This window comes from Leptodactylus fuscus, chromosome 1, assembly GCF_031893055.1.
Source record: "Leptodactylus fuscus isolate aLepFus1 chromosome 1, aLepFus1.hap2, whole genome shotgun sequence".
Lineage (NCBI taxonomy): Eukaryota > Metazoa > Chordata > Amphibia > Anura > Leptodactylidae > Leptodactylus > Leptodactylus fuscus.
The window spans coordinates 91042909-91058404 of record NC_134265.1 but is presented as its reverse complement, the minus strand read 5'-3'; the positions used below and the strand labels follow the sequence as shown (position 1 = coordinate 91058404).

The 15496-nt window shown below is 39.6% G+C and overlaps 1 protein-coding gene across 1 annotated transcript in view; it reads right to left on the bottom strand.

Annotated features, from left to right (window-relative positions):
* Nucleotides 1-409: 409 nt before the first annotated feature.
* The window catches only part of NAA25 (N-alpha-acetyltransferase 25, NatB auxiliary subunit), a 46434-nt gene continuing 31347 nt past the window's right edge, over nt 410-15496 (bottom strand). The window contains exons 20-24 of the mRNA XM_075272807.1: nt 12170-12235; nt 11980-12077; nt 9800-9907; nt 8145-8291; nt 410-2004 (exon numbers count right to left, since the gene is read on the bottom strand). Of these exons, the coding sequence (XP_075128908.1) occupies nt 1882-2004; nt 8145-8291; nt 9800-9907; nt 11980-12077; nt 12170-12235 (542 nt within the window). The 3' untranslated portion in view covers nt 410-1881. The remainder of the gene's footprint in view (nt 2005-8144; nt 8292-9799; nt 9908-11979; nt 12078-12169; nt 12236-15496) is intronic.

Sequence of the window (15496 nt, the reverse complement as noted above, 5' to 3'; positions counted from 1 at the left end):
ATTGCTAAAACGCCGCTTTTTTTTTTTTGCAGATTTTGAAGCATTTTTTGAGCCCAATCCAGGAGTGGATTGAGCAGAAGATAGAAGTATAATATCCTATATATTTCCCATTCCTTTTGTAGCCATTCTTGGCTTTGGCTCATAAAATGACAACAAGATCTACAAAAAAAAAAAAGCTGCATTTCTGCAACATGGGGCCTCAGCCCAAGACTGTCTTGTCCAAGTTTGCATTTTTGCCATTTACCCCAGTAACTTCCCTCAGCAGTCCTGTAGTGTGAAGCACATGGGATGTACAAAGTAGTCAGAGCTTCTCATGGGACAATGTGAAATTTAGATAAACCTCAGACTGCTGCCGATCATAGGTGTCTCAATGAAGACTTTTTTTTTAATTAAGAAAGAAAAACCACAGCATTATTTCATGGAGTTGTAGCTCATGATTCCACTTCCACTTTAATTACTCAATCTGTATATTAATGTTTTTCCACCAATAGCAATTTTCCATCCCATAAAAGCATACAATTTAAAATCACAAACAAAGTCAGTCAGTCATAGACACTGCTTATTACATAGGGATTTATTTTAAAAATACTCTTGTCAACCACCTAGCATCACTAACAAAATGTGTTTGTAATATATGACAATGTCCCGATTGTCAGGCTCTCTGAACCCTTACATACAGCTTGTGAAAACAGTCCGGTAAAAGATTTGCGAAAGTCTGTAACTCACCCGGCAATCCAAATGAAAAAGTATTCCTTTCATGCTGGTTAATTCATCTGCATGTAGGGCTGAGATTAGCATTTTATTACATACATGTTCATCTGTATGCATATGTGTATGTACATAATTATATACTATACAAATATACATACGCACATATAGATTTATATAAATAGACACCAGCACTTGGATGGTGACAGGGTTGCATAAATAAAGCATACAAAATGTTGTAATATCTTTAGCAAAATGGAGCTAGCCATTTCAGATCCTGAAGAACAGTGAAAATGTCTTCTGCTGTAGAAAGCAAAGGAACACACAGGTCTGATGTTGTGAAGCACCTGGACGCTTGGTAAAAGTTCTTGAGTTGCAGAACTAGTTACTTCTTTATTGGACAGGTGGATCAACTAGAATTGGCTTCAAGCTTGTAATAGTTTATGCATAACTACCTAGGTGTAGTATTGTAACAATGGGGCAAGAGTGGCCTTTAAAATGGCTACTAAGATGTCCTAGAACACCAGCTATGTGGTGAACAGAAGCCATTGTGAGTCTCATTCCCACTGTTGGCAGTCATTCTCAACCCTATATTCCAGCTGATGCATATAGAAACTTTTCATTGGACTGGGCACTGACTTAGAAATTAAAAAAAAATCTAATTTTTTTTTAAGCTCTCGAAACACATCATCTGATATAATTTAAAACACCTACAAGAAAGGGAAGGAGGGGCCCATTTGCAAAACTTAGTTCATGTAGAGGGAAGAAAACATGTCGTAAAAGATAAATACAAGGAAGAAAAATTTGATAAAGCATCCAAAAAGAATAAAGATATAAATAAAATCTATCTAGTGATGGAAATAAGTGTTGGGATTGAGCCAATTACTATTGCTGCATGTACAGAGTTTCCAAGGTTGCATGAAGGGCAAAAGGCATGAAAAAAGTTCAATGGTGAAAGTTCATGAACATGTATAAAAAGTGGTCAGGCGCAGGCCGTGGCTCCTGCCTTATGTACAATAATTTAAATCAGTTGTAGAAATTTCATTCAAGATTTAACAAAAAAAAAAAAAAAAAATCAGATTGTTGAAGTCCTTCATGCATTTTCTTGGGAAGTTCTGGATTGGGATGACTGCCAGAAGCTCATCAATGTTTCTAAAGACATACATTCACATTCTACAGTTTCAGTTTCTTAATTGTTTCGAGTCTCTTCCGCAGGAGATCGCCAATCTCTTGCAATGAGTGCACGTAGCTGTTCTGAACTTTGTCTGATGACAGCTTTGTAAACTTCTTTTCTTCCTGAATTATAAAGATATAAGTAAAATTAAATGAGAAAAAAGAAAAGTAAAAACCTACGCCCAAAAAAAACAAACAAAAAAAACCACCACCACATCCAGGGAATGATCAATAACAATATTTAAAACATAAGACTTGGTTGACATGTCACACACTATTAGATCTTCTCCATGTCCATCCCTATTTCTCAGAAACCACTGCCTGACCTATGAAACTCCCTATGCTTACTGGCAGAGAGGCATAACTTGAAGCTACTGGTTCCAATGCAAAGTCTGTAATGGAGCCCCTAACTGCCTTGTTCCATTTAGAATAGCGGTGTTTTGTGAGGCAGAGGAACCTAAGGAGCTACCTTAAGGTTTGGTAGCGACTGCTACCTCTGCACCCTTTACCTACTGGGAGTCACCATGAGGAGAAATGGTGTCCTGTTAAAGCCAATCTCCTAGCCAGTACAGTCAGTACCCTACTCCACACTAATGAGGACCAACCACCCTGAAACTACTTGTGCCAGATGGATGTGTGTTTTTTACGAAGAAAACATTGGCATGCGTCCAAAGTCATACTGTAAGGTCTGTTAAAGGGATGAACCTTGACTTATAGGTTAGCTACCTCCACCAAGCCCCTCACCCCAAAGATGTTTTCACAGTAGACATATGAAGAGTTTTATGCTAAAATTTATTTTCTGAAGACTGTAAATTACATATCTATACATCAGAACTGCACTACACCTTGTAAGATCACTCCTAAGAAGTACAAAAGGTCTGAGTCCTGGCATTAGATGCAAACAGTCGCTGGTCAAATTGTCTTTAACCCCTTAGTGACCAGCCTGTTTTGGACCTTAATGACCAAGCCAAATTTTTGAAATTTGCCCTGTGTGACTTTATCAATGAATAATTCTGTAACAGTATATTGCATCCAAGCGATTCTGATATTGTTTTTTCGTGACATGTTGTACTTTACTGAGAAGGTAAAATTAGACTGATATAACTTGTGTAAATTTATTAAAAAACTCGCAAATGCTGAAAATTTTGAAAATTTTTCAATGTTTTCCATTTTTAGCTGCGATATCTCACATATACACAATAATACAGGGCAAAAAAGTTAGTAGTTATATATTTCCAAATGTTCCTTTTGTGTTTCAAGCATATTTGAGATAATTTTAGCATATTTGAGTAACTTAGACAATTTACAAGTTTATCAAGTTTATAAGCAAATTTTGGAAATTTTGAGTGTGTGATTTTTTCCTGTACCAAGCTATGTTTGCAGACAGGAATAGGTGGCATAATGACAGAAACTCCCATTAAATGACCCAATTTGGAAAACTAGACCCCTTCAGGTATTCTTTGAGGGGTATAGTGAGCATTTTGATCAAACAAATATTGTTTTGCAAGAATTATTACAAATGATGAAAAAAATTTCATTTTCATTTTCTTCAAATATGTGTCATATTAAAGCCAGTTTTTTTGCACACAACACATCAAAAAGAAGAAACACACCCCAAAATATATCACCCCACTCCTCCCGTGTTAAAAAATGTTCACTTTGTGGCCTTAGTCCTATATACGCACGTACAGTAGGGCCTAAGAGGTAGGGAGGGCCAAATGGATTTCAAAACACAAATTTTGCTTGCAGATATTTTATGTCCATTGCACATTCAAACAAGATTTGAGTTACCAAAGCAATTGAAAACACCCATAAATGACACCATTTTATAAACTAGACCCCTTAGGGTATTCATTGAGGGGTATAGAGAGTACTTTGACCCTATAAGTTTTGAGAAAATTTGCGTCAAACAAAAAAAATTTCATATTTTTTACACAAGTGTCATTTTATAGGCCGTTTTTTTTGCACATAACACAAGAAAATGAAGAAAAACACCCCAAAATAGATGACCCCATTTCTCCCGTGGTCAAAAATGTACACTTTGTGGCCTTAATCCCATGTACGGACGCACAGTAGGGCCCAAAAATAAGGGAGCACCAACTGGATTTCAAGACACAATTTTTGCTTCTAAATGTTTCAGGCCCATTGCGCATTCAAACAAGATTTGAGTTACCAAAACAATTGAAAACCCCAATAAATGACACCATTTTATAAACTAGACCCCTTGAGGTATTCATTGAGGGGTATAGTGAGTATTTTGACCCCATAGGTTTTAAAAGAATTTGCGTCAAACAAAAAATTCTCATATTTTTTACACAAAAGAGTAATTTTAAAGGCAGTTTTTTTGCACATAACACATGAAAATGAAGAAAAACACCCCAAAATAGATGGCCCCATTTCTCCCGTGTTCAAAAATGTACACTTTGTGGCCTTAATTCTATGTACGGACGCACGGTAGGGCCCAAAAAGAAGGGATCACCAACTGGATTTCAAGACTCAAATTTTGCTTGCAGATATTTCAGGCCCATTGCACATTCAAACAAGATTTGAGATACCAAAACAATTGAAACCCCCCATAAATGACCCCATTTTATAAACTAGACCCCTTAAGGTATTCATTGAGGGGTATAGTGAACATTTTGACCCTATAGCCGTTTCACAGATTTTACTAACTTAGGGATGTGTAGGTTAAAAATTACTAAAATGTCCCTTTATCCCCAAAGTTTTCATTTTCACAAGGGGTTAAAGGAGAGAAAGCCCCCCACAGTTTGTTACACAATTTCTCCTGAACACGGCAATACCCCATATGTGGCCATAATCTGCTGTATGGGAACATGGTGGGGCTCAGAATGGAATGAGCGCTATTTGGATTTTGGAGGGCAGATGTTGCTGGAATAATTTTCAGGTGCCACGTCGCATTTGCTGAACCCCTAAAGTACCAATACAATGGAAACCCCTCAAATGTGACTCCATTTTAAAAACTACACCCATCAAGGAATGTATCAAGGGGTATTATCATTTTGAGCCTAAAAATGCTTCCCAAAAATTAATGTACAAAATGAAAATTGAAATTTTTAAAGAAATATGCCATTTCGGTGCCCAATATGTTGCACCCACTTTGTGTTGTCAGAGACCTGCACTCCTAAAACTATTAAGGGGCCATCCCGAGGGTCAAAAAATTATATATGTGGGTGTAAACTGCCGCTTGGGCACACAGCAGGGCTCAGAAGAGAAGGAGCAGTGCGCTTTTTAGCTATTGGGGTACAGTGTTAGAGGGACTTTCGGGGCGCCATGTTGCTTTTGCAGAGCCCTGAAGGTGCCAGTAAACTGGAATTCGCCAAGAAGTGACCCCATTTTGTAGGGGAAATTTTAGGGTCTCGGCAAATATGACATGGTGTCCAAAAACCAACAATCTAAATCTGCACTCCAAAAGCACATAGCGCTCCTTCACATCTGCGCCCTGCTGTGTACCCAAATGGTGGTGTATGCCCACATGTATGACACTGGTGTACCCCGGATAACAGACTTAATGCCATATGTAGGTAGAAAGGCTGTTTGGACACAGCCGGGCACAGAAGGAAAGGAGCGCTATATTGGTTTTTGGAGCACAGTTTGGTTTTAGGACACCATGCCACTTTTGCAAAGCCCCTGAAGTGGAATCTGCAGACATCTCACCCCATTTTGGACACTACCCCACTGATGGCATTTATCAAGCGGTGTAGCGAGCATTTTAACCCTTGAGGGTTGCATTTATTTGGTTTCCAGAAATGAAATTGCGGCTGATAATGAGAAGTTAAAAATGAAGTTTTCCAGAGATTCGCCATTTCAGTATCTGATATGTTGTGCCCAACTTATGTCAGCAGAGATACACACTCCAAAAACTGTTAAGTGGGTATCCCGGGCATAACAGCTTTCAGAGCGTTCATCTCTGATACGAGTCGGACACAACATATTACGCACTGAAATGACCGATTCTTGGAAAAATTGTCATTTTCACTTCTCACAATCAGCTTTGTATTCATTTATGGATAATATGTTATAGCAACACTTGGGGGTTAAAAATGCTCTCTGTACCCCTGGATAAATCCTTCAGGGGTGTAGTTTCCAAAATAAGGTCACATATCAGGGGATTCCACTTTACTGGTGCTTCAGCTCTGCAAAAGTGTCATGGCATCCAAAAACCAAACCGTCTGCGCTCCAAAAACCCTTCTTTTCCCTTCTGTGTCCGGCTGTGCCCTAATATCAGTTTATACCCACATATGACATTACGTCCGTTATCCTGGGTACACCAGTGTCATACATGTGGCATAAACTGCAGTTTGGGCGCACAGCAGGGCGCAGAAGGGAAGGAGCGCTATGCGACTTTTAGAGTACAGATTCAGATGTTTGGTATCCGGACGCCATGTCATGTTTGTAGAGCCTATAACGTACCAGAAAACTGGATTCCCCAAAGGAGTCACCCCATTTTGAAAACTGCACCCCTGAAAGAATATATCAGGGGGTGTAGTGAGTATTAGTACCCCGGACGTGATTGCAGAGGGGATGGCGAAGAGGGAATATATAAGCGGTGTGGAGGACATTGCAAACATTGCAATTCCCTACTATGTCCCATGATTGGGGGAGTCACTCTGGGGTCACTTAGGGGGTCACTTCCGGTGTCTTTTCCCTCGTAAGCTGTAAATCTGGGGTGTCCCCTGATATCCGCTTTCACAGCTTATATATTCCCTACCTGACGCAACCAGTTGTATTCTAATGATTTGGCGATTTTGGGGTTGTTTGTCTTCACATTGCTAGATGCTATATTTTCTTTATTTTTCTGGTGACATGGCCATATAAGGGCTTGTTGTTTGCGGGATGAGATGCATTTTGTAATGACACCATTTTTGGGTGCCTACAACTTATTGAATACATTTTATTAACCCTTTTTTGCAGGATTTTTTAAAGAAAAATCAATCCTGGCATTGCATTCTACCTTTTAAATTTTTCGCCATGCAGCGTACAATATAAGTAACATGTTCCCTTTATTCTGCGGGTCGGTACGGTTACGGCGATACCTCATTTATAGTATTTTTTTTTATGCGATACTAATTCTGTAGAATAAAAACACATTTAGGGACATAAATCAATGTTTTTTGCATCGCCATCTTCTGAGAAGCGTAACATTTTTATTTTTCGGTTGACAGTGTTGGTTGTGGGCTTATTTTTTGCGGGACAATGTGCGCTTTTTATTGGTACTGTTGTGGGGTGTATATGACTTTTTGATCACTTTTTATAGCATATTTTGTAAGGTGAGATGGCGAAAAATCACTACTTCCGGCGGGTTTTTTTCCGGGTTTTTTTTTTCGACGTTCACCGTATACATTAAATATTGTTGGAGTTTTATTGTTCAGATTGTTACGGACGCGACGATACTAAATATGTATTGTTTTTATTAAGTTTTAGGTTTTAATATAATTCATTTTTTATAGAAAAAAGGAAATTTTGGGGCTTTATAAGTTTATTCATTTTTATCAGACACTATTTATTTTTCACTTTTTATTTTTTACTTTTACACTTTTTACTTTAGGACACTTGGATTAGTGATGCTTTGATAAAAGCATCACTAATTCTCTATTAGACGCTGCAGGACACAGCTCTCAGTGTCTTGCAGCGTCTGGAGGAAGTCAGACGCAGGGGCTGCCTGCGTCTGACTTCCTCTTAAAGCGGCAGGATCAACCAGGTATTGGGGGTCTTTTGGAGCTTGGGGTCACTGGCCAGACCCCAGGCTCCATGTTAGAGACATCGGCACCCCTCGATCTCGCCGCGGGGGGTGCCGATTCGGCCGGCACCGTCACGGAACCGCTTCAGTTCCGTGATCATGTTTGATCACGGAACTGAAGGGGTTAAAACCCCCCGATCGGAGCCCCCTCCGATGGGGGGTAATGGAGCAGGGTCTTAGCTGTCAGATACAGCTAAGATCCGCTCCAATTACATCGGCACTGACAGGGAATCCTTCCCTGACTGCCCGACGTAATTTTACTATAGGGCAGTCAGGAAGGACCTGTCAGTGCCGACGTAATTTTACTATGGGCCGGTCGTTAAGGGGTTAATAAATAGGTCTATATTCACATCTATGTTAAGGCTTCTCTTCCAGGGTTCCATCATTTCTTGAAGGAAAGAACAGTGGAAAATGCAATGTTATTTTTGCCTTCAAAACAAAGGAAACCTATGGACTTAAACCTGATTTTTGACTAATTTTATTAAGTAGTATACAGATAACCCACCTCTGTAAAATTTACATTGTTCAGGGAGAGATCTTCAACTTTCAGTGCTACCAAAGAGGTTTCCAACTCCCTTATATAGTCTGTCACATTTGTTAGCAGAGTTTGCAGCCCAATAACGTAGTCCTGGAAGCCAGTGAATACTGGAGGCTGTAAAGGAAGAACTAATAATAAGGTCTCAGAAAGTGACTTTGTCAAGAAATAAAGAGCATCCATTAAAGGGGTTGTCCAGGCATAAAAGACAACCCTTTTAACGTTTAAATCAGCCTGGCGCATTGAATAAAATAAATTAAAAAAAAATAAAAAAAAATTGCATACTCACCTGTCCCCAATGCTCCAGTGTTCCCCTGCACGTGCCGAATCTTCTGCTCTGGTGGGTCTCTTGTGGAGTTCTGCTGAGGCCAATCAGCAGCCTCAGGAAGTGGACTCGTGATGTCACAGGTAGTGACATTCAGGCCCTTCGCTGATTGGCCTCAGTGGTCACATGACTACTGAGGCCAATCAAAAGCTTTTAGTGGAACTCTGAAAAAGATCCAGGAGCATCGGGAACAGGAGAATATGCTTTTTTTAAAATTATTATTTTTTATTTTATTCTTTGCCCCTGACTGATTAAAACGCTAAAAGGATTGTCCATTTTTGCCTGGACAACCCCTTTAACTCTGCTTCAGCGGACGCTATTACATCTGCTGAGTCTGTGGGTGTTACATGGTCATGCTTACTACTACTATGAATAAGAATAATAATAATATGTTCAAACAACTTAGTCATTTAATAAAATAGAACATGTGATTCTGGATCTAAAAGTAATGTACTTTATATAAATATGTTGCTTTATGGCTGAAAATCCTGCCAGGCTGGTTTGGAATTTGCAATTCCTATATGTAATTTAGTCAAGTGGAAAAACTCAGCTTGACCAAGTTCTGCCATACGAACATACAATAAACTTTCTGCCACTAGGTTGCTGCCTTGTTGTTAACTTACTATTCACCAGGGAAGTTGCATCTTTAGAAACAAGTAGACTCAAGATGTGAGCACAGTGCGTGGATTGGGGAAGGGCAGGTCTCTCTATAAAGCCTCTAAAGGGTTTACACACAGCTTTAACTGCTTGTACAATGGACAGAGGATTCTAGAACTTCTCATAGCTGTAAGAAGAGTCTATCTACTTCTGTATAGGTGTTTATTTTTCTGTGTCAGGGATCTTTTTAGCTGCATCAGAACATGAATTTAAGAGTCCAGTGTTCTTGGATCTCCTACATTATATTCACTTGGACTGTTACATGTGAAGAAACCAGTCCTAATAATAATGGATTGGGGAAAGGGGGGGCACAGGCCCACAACCTCAGAGAAATGTAAAGTGTGCTGCAGCCATAATGAGACTATTAGCAGTCAAAATACTGATAGGGAACAATAGATGAAGGTTTATCCATCCATAGACCAGACTGCAGAGCAAATCCCTGCTGTTATTTAAACTTTTTAAACTCAGGTACTTTTTAGTGTCTGAATAGCGATATGCTTAAAGTTAACTTTTCTCCACATCTGTGCTGTAGTGCAATAAATTATATTATAGAAAAGAGGGAAAACGTCATCCTATATTGCCTAATACTGCACACTTGCGCTATATTCACCAGCAAGGTTGTCACAAAGTCCTGCACACTTACGGTGGCACAGCTGTCCTTTTTCTTCTTTTTCTTTTTTTGAAGATTTGATTTGAATGGCCTAAGAACACCAGCAAAATATCCGGATACCCAGAGAACAACTGAAATAGCCTATAAATTGAAAAAGAAAAACAAGACTTGTAATGGGTCAGGGTAGGTACAAAAGGTCAAAGATTAAGACGATCAAAAGCCAGTCCTGTGTATACAATTGGCCTGATGCTGAAGCTGATACTTTAATGGATTAAGTGGGAAAACATTCCAAAGCTGGTTTTTCCCAATTCCCAATGTAGATGCTTGCAATTCTTTATCGATCTATAAGGGCAACCTAAGAAGTCAGCCTCGAAGGTCATAATCCTCCATTATAAGGGCAAATGAGAAGCTTAGGGGGATGGATAGAACTAGTAAAATGTATTGAGTCAAATGTTTTATAGTAGAGAAAAAGGTCATGCATAAGATTTATTTGCAATATTTTCAGAGATACAAGTTAAAAACACAGCTGGGATTGTAGCGTATTATTATATCTATTACTCTGGAAAGTTTAGGTACTTTTTAAGCAGCCCTCCCTACTGATGGAATACACCTCCCAGCCTCACATTAGAGTTTGGACAGCCATGAAATGGCCAGACAATGAAGGGATGGTTTATACAAACAACGGGACCAACAGGGAGGCAGTTTCATTGCCACCAAAGAAAAAGTACACACATTGGGGCATATTTATCAGTGCTGTTGATCTTTGCACTGTCAGGCTACGAATCCTGTTCATAGTTTTAGAAATATTTATAAAGCTGTTGTACGGGCCTTCATATATAGAAGCTTCAAAATTCTGACCTCAGACAAGTATTTGGCACAAAAATATTTAGACAAAATCTGTAGACAAAAATCTTAACTCACAGGCTGTAAGGAACAAATATTTGGCGCACATATCAAAGAGCCTACAATGTTTGGCATAACATAAGCAGACACAAATCAGCTCTTGCTTATTGAGGAGAAACGTATAATGTAAATTCATGACACCTTTTTAAACTTAGTCTACTTTGTACAAAAAAAAATCTGCGACATATTTGTTCTTTTCTGTTTCATAAACGTGTCATAAAGTGAGACAACTTCTAAACCTTGCCCATTCTGCTGCACAATTGTCGAGGCTGTGGCATTTTTCTGGTGCACACTGTTCATAAATATGTAGTAAATGCTGTGCACCATACATTTTGACGCAAACGTAGACAAAAAAAAAAAAAGGCTCCTATTGATAAATATGCCCCAGTGAGTCTGCCTATATTGGCAGATGGTCGCTTTTGGTCATCCATACGAAACACAGGTAATATCCAAATATATCCAACATGGCCACTGAGTTTGGAAAACCAACAGTATTTTCATTGGCCATTTCAACTGACAAAAGTCTGATGTGTGTTGTGGTCAGTTTTAGTGGGACTGGATATTATCAAGACACAACTGGGGAAAACTTCTCAAAAAACAAAAACCACACACACACACACACACACCAACTTTGAGTTACATTTCCCATACTCTGTTCAGAGAACATACAACCCTCAAGCAGCGTTTGCCAATTTTTTCCTAGATTCTGTCCTCTTAAAAAACGAGTAGAGCAAAACTACTTTCTGCATCCACGTAGCCATCACCTGATTGTCAAACAATGCACTTTTTTATGCACAGTATATTGAACTCATCTCTGCAATCCAGCTTTTCTTATACTCATCTTGATTTATATTCTTCTCGCTCTGTGTTATCAATACCATGATGTATCAAGAATATCATATGGGCAGCTAAAGACAGTACCATCTCTGCCTGCTGGCGGACTCAGCAAATATTTTCTCTACATTCTTTAAAAGAACTGAAAGCTTTAAAGTGTACAGTCGGGGGAGGCTGCTCTGTCATCATTACAACTTTCTAATGATCCTTAGTAAGTAGAGAAAGAAGCCTGTCTCTCCCTTTGTGGAGCTCCTGTATGGAACAGTCCATCATACAGAAAGCGATATTGTGACTTTCAAAGTGAGCAAAATGGCCCAACTGAAGAGATGGATCTTATGATATAAACAGAATAACTAAATATGGTGATACTAAGGTAATTATATATAGGGAGATAGGTACATAATGACAGAAAAACAAAACAAAAAAAACAGACTGCTTCCTAGAATTCCCAACAGCAACATATTTAGGAGACTAACCTCAACAAAGAAGACCAAGTTCTCAATGACATGGGGAGAGACCTTGCAGTGACCCTCTTCGATGACTAGGAGGTCTCCTTTACACTGCTGAAACAAATCTGAGAAACAATAGTACAAATCAGCATATAAAGTTTTTAATATTTTGACGTTTCAATTCTGAGCAAAAACAAAATAACAGAACTGGAAATACCTTGCAAATGGCCTAGAGAAGATTTTAATCTGTTCCCAATTTTTTCTTGGATTTCACAACTGTCATCTGAAAATGAAAAGAATAGGTTTCAGTGGACCACACACACAAAATAAGTACAGCACACAGATTATTAGACTGTACCCATGACCTACAGTCAGATGATACATTGTCTGCCTTAAAGGGGTATTTTTATCTCAAATATCATATTCAGACTTGTACCTGAAGCTAACTGAAGTGTTTTACCAAACATATTGCTTTATCTATCTTGGTCAGTTTGCTAGATGCAGCTAAATCTCTCTCTGCAGATCACATCTGGTTGCTGTGGGTGAGAAACAGACCCCTGGCAATAAGCCGATTACTAAACCAGCTTCTTTTTTTAAAAAAAGGGGGCTGGTGTTCAAAAGATAACCCCCTTTATTATAAGTGTGTAAAACAAAAAAAAAAAAAAAAAAAAACACAAGAAAGTACAGACTTCATAGTGTGCCCAAAAGTACAGCTCAGATCTGAAGGTTATTGGTCTGAATGGCCCTTAGCTTGGAATTGTGCAAAACAGAATCCCATTGACGTTTAGTACCGTACATTGTTTGCATGAAAACGATGACCTTAACTGACCTAAGAAAGTGCTGTCAAATACCTGCCCTATTAATAAGCCCTCTCTTTAACTGACTTATACACCTCTAGTTTGGTGCTATACACCCCATTTCATTCAGTGCCAGCACTGGCCTGACAAAGTATACAGGCTACGGCTGTGGTCAATCACTGGTCACATGTTGCGTACTGGTGACCTATCAGCAATGAAGTCTCTAGTACTCAGCATGTGACCACTGAGGTTAGTGAATAGTTGCAGTGGTCACCTGAGTCAGACCAGTGCTGGCATTGGATGAGATAAGAGATGCAACACCAGAATGGAGAACAGGCATAGGGGAGTATCATTTACTTATTTATAAAAACACACACAGTCCCTAACCCCAGGGAGTTCGTAGAAAACCACTTAAAGGCCAGGGCATGGGCACATTGCAAGTTTGTAGCCGGTTAGCTGCTGCATATTGTGCACTATACTGTCTAGTACTAGGTAATAGAGGAGAAAAATAGGGGAAAAAAAATTTCAGGCAAAAAATGGTAAAATATTTAATGTATGGGAGTTGTAGTTTTGGAACAGCTGCAAGACCACATTGACAGGTGACCCTGCAGCTGTACGGGGATGTATAGGGCGTTTTTTTTGTGGGGCCAGGTGTACTTTTTAGATATACCATTTTGGGAAATTTTTATTGCTTAGATCACCTTTTATTTAATTCAGAGGCAAAACAGAGAGAAAAACCCGGCGGTTTAGCACTTTTGATTTTGACGTTCACTGTACAGGAAAAATAGTAGACGGGCATTTTCAGACACAGGGATACCTAATGTATATGTTTCACAGTAATGTTATACTTTTATATGTATTCTAGGGAAAGGAGGTGAACTTTTATTTATTTTATTTTTTATTATATTTTTTTTTAAGTGTTTTTTTTTTTTTTTTTTACTATTTTATTATTCCCCGCCTAGGGGGCTTGAACCTGCAATCATTTGATTGCAAGTCCCATAGACGGCAATACAAGTGTATTGCCGTCTATGGGAGATTGTATACATTACTATCGTGGAGTGTCATAGACCAGCCGCGATAGTAATATATATCTATGACAGGCCTGGGAGCCTTCATTAGGCTCCCAGCTGTCATCGGAACAGGTCGGCTCCTGCGGCCTCGCCGTGCAGGAGCTGGTCTGCATCACTAAAGGTATGGGGCCGGTGGGGACCGGCTCCGGGGCTAACTGACTGCCGGGACCTGCGAAGGAGGAGCGGATTTGCAGCATGGCCGCGCTACTGCCACTGCTGGTTTTCTGCATGGCAGGAGCGTAGCAATCTGCAGGCCCCGGCAGCTAAGACACTCCCCGGAATCTGCTGTAATAGACCGGCGGATGCCGGGGAGTGTCTTAGCTGCCGGGGCCTGCAGATTGTCACGCTCCTGCCGCTGAAGAAAACCAGCGGTGGCAGTAGCGCAGCCATGCTGCAAATCCGCTCCTCCCCCCACATTCGGACTATAAGACGCACCCTCATTTTCCTCCGAAATTTTGGGGAAAAAAGTGCGTCTTATAGTCCGAAAAATACGGTAATTGGTATGGGACAGTATGTTGCTGGAACGTAGAGACTCCTACCATCAAAGATTATACTATAACTCTACTGGTAGGAGTCCCTTTCTCAGCATGACGTTCAAGCCAGTAAATCTGGCTAACAAACAGACTGAGTTTCGCGGATGAAACACAGCTGTGTGCAGCTATACCCTTAGCCTCAGGGGTCCACTGTGAACATCCCACAGTAGACCACGTCCTCCGCCTCGGTGCTCCAGGCTGCTCATTTGCATAATAGCCTTTATGAAAATTGACTGAAAATTTAGAAAAAGAATGAAATGTTAAAAATTCTGCTGACTCCAAGGAATAAGATAAGATAAGATATTCCTTTAATAGTCCCACAATGGGGAAATTTCAGTGATACAGTTTCATAGATGGTACAGTAGTATATAACAAGAGAGAAACACATACAAGCTCAGATAGAGAAATCCTAGGAATCATAGCAACTAATAAAGAAAGAAACACAGACACACTGCAGGATCATTTAGTTCTCTGTGCAGATTGATGTTAATAATAATAATAATAATAATAAAGCTTAGTTTAATATGCCCATTCCTGGTGACAGATTCCCTTTAAATGTCATTTTCTGATGACACATTCCCTTTAAATTATGAACCCCATGTAAGCATCACCTGATGTGAGATATGAGTGACTTGAATGCTTTGAGAGAGGCTTTTACACAGGGAGAAAATCATCATAAAATATGTGAGAAATGCCAGAATGAGCCTGACGGCCTGTGTATGATTAACCTGAAGTGGCCGAGAGAGGAGCACGAGGGAGACAATACCTATTACAGAGCAAACAGAAACCGGTGGACGCTAAAGAGCACAGGCGTGTTCTGACCAATAAAGACTGTCATGGGACTGGAAAACAGACCACACCTAAAGGTGAAAGACATCTATAGCCAGGACAATTAAAGGGAGTTTACCAAAAACTAATCATCATCATATATGGGAGCAAAGTATAAAAGGGGTTGTCCAGCAATGAAAATAATATAAAGGGCTTACAATGTCTACAGAGATATTTTTTTTATATATTCTTGGGGTGAGGACGGTGAAACACTGAATGACTTAGGTCATACCCACAACTCTATCCAGAGCCATGAATTTTATCAACACTTACGGAGCAACAAGTTTTTAGTTTTGGTGACTGATGTGCTATAATA